Source organism: Rana temporaria, chromosome 4 (genome assembly GCF_905171775.1).
Source record: "Rana temporaria chromosome 4, aRanTem1.1, whole genome shotgun sequence".
Taxonomy (NCBI): Eukaryota; Metazoa; Chordata; class Amphibia; order Anura; family Ranidae; genus Rana; species Rana temporaria.
In genome coordinates, this window is record NC_053492.1 from 47,557,058 (window position 1) to 47,569,275 (window position 12,218).

The 12,218-nt window shown below is 49.6% G+C and overlaps 1 protein-coding gene across 1 annotated transcript in view; it reads left to right on the forward strand.

The window, feature by feature from the left end:
* The window catches only part of LOC120935613 (fibrocystin-like), a 36,828-nt gene extending 25,979 nt beyond the window's left edge, over nt 1-10,849 (forward strand). The window contains exon 5 of the mRNA XM_040347662.1: nt 10,582-10,849. Coding sequence (XP_040203596.1) covers nt 10,582-10,814 — 233 coding nt within the window. The 3' untranslated portion in view covers nt 10,815-10,849. The remainder of the gene's footprint in view (nt 1-10,581) is intronic.
* The last annotated feature ends 1,369 nt before the right edge of the window (nt 10,850-12,218 follow it).

Genomic DNA, 12,218 nt, shown 5'->3' on the forward strand with positions numbered 1-12,218 from the left:
CATATGAAATACAAAAAATATTTATTTTACTTTAATAATGTCAATATGTGTATTATTCACATACAGTGAATTACCGTCAAGACAAACTTGGAATGTTTAGTTCCATGTTACATCCACTAGGTGGCACTGTAAGAACACTATATAGCTTTAAAAATGCGCCTGTCTTCTGCACTCTTGCAGTGTGCTGTCATTTATTTACTTGGCTTGCTTATCTAATACCAAAACATTCCCTTGTTAAAGTGACCCTGCTCCTGTAAAAATTAGATGCATCCCCCTGTATCTGACTCAGCACCCGTATGTAGAATCTTCTCTTCATCAGTGAGCAAAGAACATTCACCTTTCTATGGGGCGGATTTACTAAATGAAAATAGACTGCGCACCCTGGAAGGCGCTTGCTCCAGAGCTTAGTAAGTGACGTGAAACTCCATTTTGTTAAAAACACCCAATCACATGCAAGGTAATAAAAAACATAATTTTTGCTTGCACATGATTGGATAAATGAAGTCAGCAGAGCTTGCCCTCATTTACTAAGCTGATGATGACGTACATCCGCATGTTCTGATTGGTTTATGCAGCAGCGGGAACGTTTTTATTGAAGGCTCTGGGCACTGTATGCCCCCCATATGGCTGTGTGCATGCGCCCTTATTGTGATCGCCTTCATAGCTTCCAAACTTTTTATATTTTTCTTTCAAATATATATATATATATATAACGCATTTTAGGGATCCTGCATAGATCCCTGTGTAGCAGCTATGGTCCCCCATTGCAGTCACATAGTTTGCTATGGCTGTGGTTACGCCCAGTGGCAGTGCATCCATACAGGCGCACGGCACTGCCCCCTCTCTCCAGCCACCCCCTCTATGACCAATGGATAGAATCATGAATTGCATTAATCTATCCATGGCTGCAGCTGCCACCCCCTATTAAAGCGTCCAGTGCCTTTTTGTGCGGCGGGCGCCTGAATTACAGCGGCGGGGGGGTGTTTTTGAAGCCATATGCTTCATAAAAGGTGACCTGTGAGCGCCATGCTTGGCACGCACAGTTAGAGTATTCGCTGTCCTAACACTGAACGGCCTCTCCGCCAATCAGGTGCTCGTCTGTTACCTGTCACCTCATTGGCAGGCGCTGTAATTGGACGCCTGATGAGAGGAGAGGATGGGAAAAGACACATGAAGACACCGCTCAGAGGACACCACTCACCGCCGTCTGCCCGGCACTTACCCTGTCTCGGTGGAGCAGCGGGTGACGGCGGTGAGTGGTGTCCTCTGAGCGGTGTCTTTATGTGTCTTTTCCCATCCTCTCCTCCCATCAGGCGTCCAATTACAGCACCTGCCAATGAGGTGACAGGTAACAGACGAGCACCTGCTTGGCGGAGAGGCGGTGGGTGGGCAGGGGAGTCACAGTGGCGGCATTGGATGGCACAATGGCAGCATTCGATGGGCAGAGTGGCAGCATTTGGGCACAGTGGCAGGATTCTATGGCACAGTGGCAGCATTCGATGGGCATAGTGGAAGCAGTTTATGGGCACAGTGGCAGCGTTTGGGCACAGTGGCAGCGTTTGGGCACAGTGGCAGCGTTTGGGCAAAGTGGCAGCGTTTGATGGCACAGTGGCAGCGTTTGATGGCACAGTGGCAGCGTTTGATGGCACAGTGGCAGCGTTTGATGGCACAGTGTCTGCGTTTGGCACAGTGTCTGCGTTTGGCACAGTGTCTGCGTTTGATGGCACAGTGGCAGCGTTTGATGGCACAGTGGCTGCGTTTGATGGCACAGTGGCTGCGTTTGATGGCACAGTGGCTGCGTTTGATGGCACAGTGGCTGCGTTTGATGGCACAGTGGCTGCGTTTGATGGCACAGTGGTAGCGTTTGATGGCACAGTGGCAGCGTTTGGCACAGTGGCAGCGTTTGATGGCACAGTGGCAGCGTTTGATGGCACAGTGGCAGCGTTTGATGGCACAGTGGCTGCGTTTGATGGCACAGTGGCAGCGTTTGATGGGCAAAGTGGCTGCGTTTAATGGCACAGTGGCTGCAATTTAAGTTTTTTTGTTTTTTCAGTATCTTTCAGTTTATTTGCATCCCCTTCCCAAAAATTTTGAGCACCAGCCACCACTGGTTACGCCCTTGGTTGAATGTGAAGTTCCCTTGGCCTTTTCTTTTATGAGAACTGACAGTCGCTTTAAAGATTTTTTCGTCTGGTTGATCGTTTTCAGGATATTCTGTGCCAGGTTGAAAAACGGACCCCAGGAGCTTTTAGCCATATATGCACAACATATTAGCACTTGGTTGTAGTGCGGCCCCAGAGAGATGCATTTGTTGTGTTCAGCAGCCCCCGCTGAAAGCGACATGCTGTTTACATTTTGCCAGCTGTATGTGTAGGCAGGTGGTTGAGGGGGGGGCAGAAAAATTTTGTTAGCCTGATTTTACTACCCAACAACCGCATGTGTGAATAAAGCCTTACCATGCAAGCGCGGTCCCCTTCAGCACTGTTGTGTAATCCTTCCACCCATAGAAGGCTCTTCCATCTTCCTTTGGACGGGATGGCATACAGTAACCCCTATTCATGCACATGTATCCACGCAGTGAATGTACACTGAGTTGCACATGCACTTTTAAAAAAAAGTTAACTTTACATTAAGTTCAGGGCAGTCTGCTGAGGATTCATTCACACCCATCTCTGGTGCACTGCTGGTATGCAAAAAAAAATAAAAAATCCTGTCTGCTTTGACCTTTGTAATGTTTCCAGCACACTTCACGTTGTATAGGTGTAGTGCTAACCTCACAGATATTAAAGGGGTTGCATGCTGGTATTAAAGGGGTTGTAAGGGTAAAAAAATGTTTCCTAAATACCGTATTTCTCGGGGTATTGCGCGCACCCACATATAGCGCGCACCCCCAACCTAGAAGGGAAATTTTAGAAAATAAAAAATACTTAGTTTGAATGCCCCTCGTCGGTGTCTTGCCCGGCGTCCATCTGCGGCCACGGTGGTGTCCTCCCGCGCTGTCTCTGAGTCGAATCCTTGCTTCCCGCGCTGTGTTTGAACGCCGCCGCCGACATATACCGAGCGCAGTACACTCGGGCACACTCGGCCACGCTCGGCTTCTCACGCATAAAGGCGTCACAGAGCGTGACCGCGAGCGAAGCCGAGCCTGGCCGAATGTACCCGAGTGTACTGCGCTCGGTATATGTCGGCGGCGCAGTTCAAACTCACTGCGGGAAGCGGGTATTGGCGTATATCGCGCACCCATGATTTCCCCCTTATTTTAAGGGGAAAAAAGTGCACGGTATACGCCGATTATTACGGTAGCTTCCTTTACCTTAGTGCAGTCCTCCTTCACTTACCTCACCCTTCGATTTTGCTTTTAAATGTCCTTATTTCTTCTGAGAAATCCTCACTTCCTGTTCTTCTGTCTGTAACTCCACTTTCTCCCTGGTGTGGAGTGTCGTGCTCGCACCCTCCCTTGGACTACAGGAGAGTCAGGACGCCCACTAACACACAGCTCCTTTCTCTATCTGCAACGTAGAGAGCGTCCTGACTCTCCTGCAGTCCAAGGGAGGGGGTGAGCACGACTCTCCACATCAGGGAGAAAGCCTTGCATTACTGTGTGGAGTTACAGACAGAAGAACAGGAAGTGAGGATTTCTCAGAAGAAATAAGGACATTTAAAAGCAAAAAACTCTCCTCAAGAAATAAGGACATTTAAAAGCAAAATCAAGGATGAGGTAAGTGAAGGAGGACTGCACTAAGGTAAAGGAAGCTTTTTAGGGAGGGGAAAAAAAATTACTTTTACAACCCCTTTAAGTGGTCCTGTATCCCCACCAGAGCACTCAGAGCCAGGCACACAATATTTACTTCTCTCTCACTGGCTCGATAAAACAGTCTAGGGGTATCTTTTGTATTTTTATTGTAAACTTTGGATAGGTATGGGTGAGGCATGGGATACCTCAAGGGACCTAAAGTAATTTTTTGACTATCATGACAGAGGACACCCACAAAGGGGATCCACTAAAACTTGCTTCTATGTAGAGCTGGGAACTGCATACAGTCTGCAGACCCCCACAACCACCAGGCAAGGGTTGTGGGGATGAGGCCCTTGTCCCCATCAACATGGGGACAAGGTGCTTTGGGGGGGGGGGCAAAGCATCCTCCCCATGTTGAGGGCATGTGGCCTGTTACAGTTCGGGGGGGGGGGGGGCGCTCTCTCACCCCCCCTCCATTTCCTGCGGCCTGCCAGGTTGCATGCTCGGATAAGGGTCTGATATAGATTTTGTGGTGGACCCCACACCATTTTTTTGTTTTGTTGCGGGGTTCCATATCCACAGGTAAAAAAAAAACGAAAGGTACGGATACACAACAATGCTGGGGAGAGGCAGACTACATCATATGTCTTTTTTTTCGTCTGCCTACATATTACTTTAATAACAGAGAACAGGAAGAATAAACAGCAGATGCAGAGCTGTAAAAACAGAAAGTTCTACAGAAAGAAAACAATGGCGCAGCTTCCCCTGGCGATGCAGTAAAAAGCGGCACAGACAATGCGCACATAACATTAGACAATGGCATCCAATGGAAACATGATTTCATACTGTTCTCGGAAAGCGAACACATTCTGGGTTGTGTTGTTGTACGGGGGAAATGTTCTTCCTAGGAAATAAACACGTTTCTCCTTGCAATATTTATTAGCCTGTACCTGGCAGCCTTATCAACAGCTGGGCATGTGACAGAAGAATTATCCGAGCGGGCTCTCTCCTGTCATGTGTGCCGCACCCGGTGCATGATGATTGGCGCGGCCTGGCTGTTGGAATGCACAAGGCTTCTCCTCATGCAGCACTTTGCAGGGTCTCTGTGATGCCACTGCGCTTTCCAGCTGTCTGCTTCCGACCACAAGAGGTCGGCTCAATCCCACTCCATCTGGACAGAGCTGTCTTGTCAGGAAACTGTCACCACCGCAGTCCCCCGAAAGCCGTAATGAGGAGGACCTGTACCTGCTTGCTGCCATGTTCCAGTCTGTCGCCTCATCACACACTAGCTGCTGAAATTTCTAATGTAATTGAACCCATTTTTGTAATGACATAACATACCCAGGCCTGTTATCTCTGATACCACAGAACACTCGTCGTAGTCCTTATACTATATGGTATTAGGGCTAGGGTGACCACATTTCCAAACTGCCATTCAGGGACACACCCCCTCTCTCACCTTCCCCCCAAAAAATGAGGGGGGGGGATGTAGTCTCGGGGTTGGTGGGCAATTTGGCGGCGGGTTAGTTGTCATTTGAATGTGCCACTTGCCACCAGATGCAGTGCCGCTTGCCACCCATAGCCTGCCACCAGATGCAGTGCTGCTGTAACTCCCTCTGCATTCTTCTTTTTAGGACCGAGTACAAGTACCGATACTTTTTTTCAAGTACTCGCCGATACCGAATACATATACTTTTTTTAAAATGTGTCCTCAAATGCAGCCATGTCCCCCACGAATGCAGCCATGTTCCCCACATATGCAGCCATGTCCCCCACATATTCCAGCCATGTCCCCCACATATGCAGCCATGTCTCCCATATATGCAGCCATGTCCCCCCCACATATGCAGCCATGTCTCCCCATACCTAGATGCCACCACCTAGTTAATCAGCGTGCGGGCAACATTACAGCTTTCATTTGAATAGCTGTGTGTTCAACGCCGCACCGCGTATAGACACTCCCCCTTGCTCGGGATTGGACGGGTGATCTGCACCTTGATAGACAGATCACCCGTCCAATCCTGAGCAAGGGGGAGTGTCTATACGCGGCATGGCGGGGAACACACAGCTATTCAAATGAAAGCTGTAATGTTCCCCGCACGCTGATTAAATAGGCGGCGGGGGCGTTGCGGTATGCGGCAGCATTGCGGCGGCGGGGGGGTAGTATCTGATCTGGCATCGGGGCATGTGCGGGAGTACAAGTACTCCCGCAAATGCTCAGTATCGGTCCCGCTAGAGACAGAGTCTCTCTCACACACACACACAGAGCACACTGCCTTAATAGGATTATACCATGTTTCCTCGAAAAGCACAGAATTTCCTCGAACTACAGTAAATGCACGTGATATGGTGTCAATCTCGCTCCCTTTCTCGGCGAGATTGAGCACCTACGAGCCCCATCGCGGGAGCCAGCGCCGAGCTGGCTTGCCGCGATAGAGACAAAGCCGTCATAGAAGCGACGGGAGATCCGACTTGGATTCCCGCCAATTCTACACGTGTGCGGCGTTTGTTATGAATCCTGAGGGGGAAGTCCCCGCCGGATTTTAAATAAAAATCCGGCATGGGTTCCCCCCTCAGGAGCATACCGGGCCCTTAGGTCTGTTATGGGTTGTAAGGAGAGCCCCCCCTACGCCGAAAAAACGGCGTAGGGGGTCCCCCTACAATCCATACCAGACCCGTATCCAAAGCACGCTACCCGGCCGGCCAGGAAAGGAGTGGGGATGAGCGAGCGCCCCCCCCCCCTCCTGAGCCGTACCAGGCTGCATGCCCTCAACATGGGGGGGTTGGGTGCTCTGGGACAGGGGGGCGCACTGCGGGGCCCCCCCACCCCAGAGCACCCTGTCCCCATGTTGATGAGGACAGGGCCCCTTTCCGACAACCCTGGCCGTTGGTTGTCGGGGTATGCGGGCGGGAGGCTTATCGGAATCTGGGAGCCCCCTTTAATAAGAGGGCCCCCCACCCTAAGTGAATGGATATGGGGTACATCGTACCCCTACCCATTCACCTGGAGAAAAAATGTTAGTCAATAAACACAACACAAGAGTTTTTAAAATAATTTATTAGTCTGCTCCGGAGGCCGCCCCTGTCTTCCTTAGCTCTGTTTACCAGGGGGGGCTTCTTCTTTGACGTCTTCGGGTGGGGGCCGCTCTTCGCCGCCGTCCGGTTCTCTTCCACCGCCGGGGGGGTCGCTTTTATAAAAGCGCCCACTCCTCGGCGGGTTTCCTCCGACGTCTTCGGCGGGGGGTGGTGTGCTTCTTCTTCCGCTATCCGGGGGGGTCTTCTTCGGCTATCCGGGGGGTCTTCTTCACTCTCCGGGGGTCTTCTGCTATGTTCGCCGCTCTCCGCTGTTGACTCGGCGCACCCCGGTTCTTCCTCCAGCTGTCCGGTGCCTTCTCCTTCAGCGCTGAACGTCTATCTTCTTCTTCCGTGCTGTGACGTATTCTTCTTCTTCCGGGCTGTGACGTCATCTTCTTCACTTCTCCAGATGTTGACACGCCGGCTCTTCTCGCTGAAAGCGCTGCTTTCATCGGACCTATATAGGCCTCACAGTCCCATCATGCTCTGTACCTACCCATGTGATACCTACCCACGTGGGTAGGTATCACATGGGTAGGTACCAGAGCATGATGGGATTGTGAGGTCTATATAAATCCGATGCAAGCCACGCACCCGTCATTGCAGCGAGGAAAGGCGACGTGTCAACATCGGGAGAAGAAGAGAAGTGAAGAACATGACATCACAGCACGGAAGAAGAACTCACAGCACGGAAGGAGAAGAAGACGTACAGCACGGAAGAAGAAGGCACCGGACAGCGAGAGGAAGAACCGGGGTGCGCCGAGTCAACAGCGGAGAGCGGCGAACATAGAAGGAGACCCCCGGATAGCGGAGAAGACCCATCGGGATAGCGGAAGAAGAAGCCCCCCCGCCGAAGACGCCGGAGGAAACCTGCCGGGGGGTGGGGGCTTTTTTAAAAGCGACCCCCCCCGGCGGTGGAAGAGAACCAGACGGCGGCCCCCACCCACCCGAAGACGTCAAAGAAGAAGCTCCCCCTGGTAAAAGAGCTAATAAAGAAGACAGGGGGAGCCTCCGGAGCAGAAAAATAAATTATTTTAAAAACCCTTGTGTGGTGTGTTTATTAACTTTGACATTTTTCCTACAGGTGAATGGTTAGGGGTACGATGTACCCCATATCCATTCACTTAGGGTGGGGGGCCGGTATCTTGGGGCCCCCTTATTAAAGAGGGCTCCCAGATTCCGATAAGCCTCCCGCCCGCATACCCCGACAACCAATGGCCAGGGTTGTCGGGAAGGGGCCCTGTCCTCATCAACATGGGGACAGGGTGCTCTGAGGTGGGGGGGGCCGCAGTGCGCCCCCCTGCCCCAGAGCACCCAACCCCCCCATGTTGAGGGCATGCAGCCTGGTACGGCTCAGGAGGGGGGGGGGCGCTCGCTCGTCCCCACTCCCTTCCTGGCCGGCCGGGTAGCGTGCTTTGGATACGGGTCTGGTATGGATTGTAGGGGGACCTCCTACGCCGTTTTTTTTTCGGCGTGGGGGGGCTCTACTTACAACCCATAACAGACCTAAGGGCCCGGTATGCTCCTGAGGGGGAACCCATGCCGGATTTTTATTTAAAATCCGACGGGGACTTCCCCCTCAGGATTCATAACAAACGCCGCACACGTGTAGAATTGGCGGGAATCCAAGTCGGATCTCCCGTCGCTTCTATGACGCGCTTGCTGGTATGTGCTGTCACTATTCCAGTGAGTGCGAGATGTCGGCGAGATCTCGGCACCATGCCGCCGAGAATCAGCGCGATGCTGTCGTGCTAAAAACACAATATCACAAACACCTACTGTAGGGCTTATTTTCGGGGAAGGCCTTTTATTGTAGCCCTCCTGGGAAAATAGCGCTAGGTCTTATTTTCGGGGTAGGTCTTATGCCGCGTACAGACGGTCATTTTTTGTGATGAAATAAAATGACATTTTTAAAAATGTCAATTAAAATGATCGTGTGTGGGCAAAATGTCATTTTATGTCTTCTGAAAAATGACAAAAAAAAAATTCGAACATGCTCGAATTTTTTGTGTCGTTTTTCAAAATGTCATTTTGTGTGTCAATGAAAATGATAGTGTGTGGGCAAAACGACGTTTTTAAACCCGCACATGCCCAGAAGCAAGTTTTGAGACGGGAGGTAAAACTACCATTCATAATGGAGTAAGCACATTCATCACGCTGTAACAGACAAAAAAGCACGAATCATCTTTTACTAACACGGAATCAGCTAAAAGCAGCCTCAAGGCGAATAGAACTTCCCCTTTAGAGTGCCGTCACTTTGTTCATCATTTTTCAAAATGATGGTGTGTATGCTACATCGTTTTTGAAAATGAAGTTTCAAAAATGTCGTTTTTTTTCATCACTTCAAACGTCATTTTTTTTTCATCACAAAAAATGACCGTCTGTATGGGGCATTATTTTCGGGGAAATATGGTAGATATGAGAAGGGCAACTCAAGGTCAGGTTATGGGTATATGGGGTATCTCAGTCAATGGGCAGGGGTTTTCTTGAATCCCTTGGCCTGCTGGGAGAGCCTATATATTTGGGTGGAGTCAGTCAGGTGATCTGTGTTCTGTGCCACCTGGATGGCTGTCTGGGTGGACATGTGTTGTAGTACCCAGGCTGCTAGGCCAGAGATGGGGCCTATCCCGGGGGACATCAGGCTGCTAGGCTGTCTGAGAACCTATCTAGAAGCAAGAGAGCAGCGCAGGATTACGATTGCAGTTTGCAGTCCAACCAGAAGTGATGGTTCTGCCGGCCGGAGAACCTGTCGTGGTCGGAGGTAGAGGGAAAGCTGTCGCCAGTAAGGGACTATCCGCCTTATTACCAGGGACCACAGTGAGCAACTGAAGCAAGTACCGGAGCAGTATTCTCACCATCCTCTCTCCACCACCACTGAAAGTCAACAATGCATTGCATGAATCTATGTATTGTCGCTGGCACCACTATTCAGATGGCCGGCCCCCTGGTGAGCGCCGGCCATCTGAATAACAGCAGTTGGTTGGCTTTGAAAGTGTCTATCAGAGGTAGCACAGTGGCTGCGTTTGATGGCATGGCACAGTGGCAACAATTGATGGCATGGCACATTGGCGACAATTGATGGTACAGTGGTGACAATTGACGGCACAGTGGCGACAATTGATGGCACAGTGGCGACAATTGATGGGCACAGTGGCTGCGTTTTATGGGCACAGTGGCGGCAATTGATGGTCACAGTAACTGCGTTTGATGTGCACAGTGGGGCTGCAATTTTTTTTTTTTTTTAGTTTGTTTGCGCCTCCTTTAAAAATTTTGAGCACCAGCCGCCACTGCTGCCCATGTTAACTCATGTTATCTACACTGGGAGAAAGCGTTGTCTTCAATGGCTGGCTTTGCCTGTACATTACATGCAACTCAGGGCCACACTGATCAAGTTCTGCCGTATATCCTGTTCAGCTCAATACAGTCTTTTTTACTTGTCACCTTGGGGGCACTTGGCTGGCATCAAACATGCTTGCCAAGTGTTCCCTTTGAAATATACAATACATGCATGAGACCTAAAAGCTATACATCTATAGTGGTATGGTTAAAATAAATTATGTCCAATAAATATTTATCATATTGTTGCAAAAAGTTTCATTCTTCTTTTATCACGTGTCGTTTTTGTTTTTGTTTTTTGTTTTCGTTTTTATATTTGCTTGTAGCATCACTGCCAAATAAATATATAAAGAAAGGTTTGTATACTGGGGTTTGGGAATGGTACACATTCAAGGTGACCATGTTGGTAAAGAGATTTATTTTATTTTTGGTAGGTTCATGGAGCTTCCTGTGTGACATGACACTAGAGTCCGGGGCACGGTGCCATGAGAATCGAAACACCGTCATTAAGTGTGATGTCACCGTACAAGTGGGAACCATCCGTGTGACAGAATCCCTGGCTTACCTCCATGTGTGCCACAGGGCGTGTGATGCTTTCTCTCTGCCAAATAGCACTGCCAATATAGTCAACATCACAGGACTTTTTATCAGGTATGAAGTCTTATAGATGGCACTACACTAATGGTCTGATTTAACCCTTTTGTAACCAGATGTCCTCAAAAACTAGATGCCCAGGCCAAAATGTAGCATTAGTAAACTTGATTAATTATGGCTAAATTGAATAACCTTTATAAGCATTTCATAGGGCACACTGTTTTAATACATACCTAAATACCCTGCTGTGTTTTGTATTACAGACTGAAAACTGGATACAAAATGTAAATATATATATATATATATATATATATACACACAGTATGGGTTATTTACTAAAGGCAAATCCACTTTGCACTACAAGTGCAAACTACAAGTGCAAAGTGCACTTGAAATTGCACTGAAAGTTCACTTGGAGGTTCAGTCGCTGTAGATCTGAGGGGGACATACAAGGAAAATAAAAAACAGCATTTTAGCTTGCACATGATTGGATGATAGAGTCAGCAGTGCTTTCCCTCATTTCAGATCTTCCCCTCAGATTTACAGCGACTGCATTTCCAAGTGCACTTTCAGTGCAATTTCAAGTGCACTTTGCACTTGTAGTTTGCACTTGTAGTGCATAGTGGATTTGCCTTTTTCGTAAATAACCCCCAGTATCTCACAAAGGTGAGTACACCCCTCACATTTTTGTAAATATTTTGGGGGTTATCCTCAAAAGAGATACTCCGACTTAACTGCTGTTCAGTCTGTGTGTAACTTTGGAAACGATCCTCAAAAGGCTTTTTCCAAAGTTACACAGAAGATCCGGCATGTGTAATTGAATTACACTGCCTAATTTTAGGATGCAGTACCGCATCCGCCGCTGGGGGCATTTCGAGTCGAAATGCCGTTGCTAGTATGCAAATTAGCACTTAAGGCGATCCACAAAGCTTTCTAGCTTCCTTTTTGCGCCGTAAGTGTTATTTTGCAAGTGTAAAATTAGGGCTCGTTCTACAAAGTGTAAAGTTAGTCACACCTTGTAAAGGCCCATTCCAGCGACGGCATTTGGTATGCTTTCCCGAGGGAGAACTCCACGGCAATTTGTAAAAAACAAAACCGGCATGGGTTCCCCCCCAGGAGCATACCAGGACCTTAGGTCTGGCATGGGTTGTAAGGAGACCCCCCCACGCCGAAAAATTGACGTAGGGGGTCCCCCTACAATCCATACCAGACCCGTATCCAAAGCACGCTACCCGGCCGGCCAGGAAGGGAGTGGGGACGAGCGAGTGCCCCCCCCCTCCTGAGCCGTGCCAGGCCGCGTGCCCTCAACATGGGGGGGTTGGGTGCTCTGGGGCAGGGGGGCGCACTGCGGGCCCCCCCACCCCAGAGCACCCTGTCCCCATGTTGATGAGGACAGGACCTCTTCCCGACAACCCTTGTCATTGGTTGTCGGGGTCTGCGGGCGGAGGCTTATCGGAATCTGGGAGTCCCCTTTAAT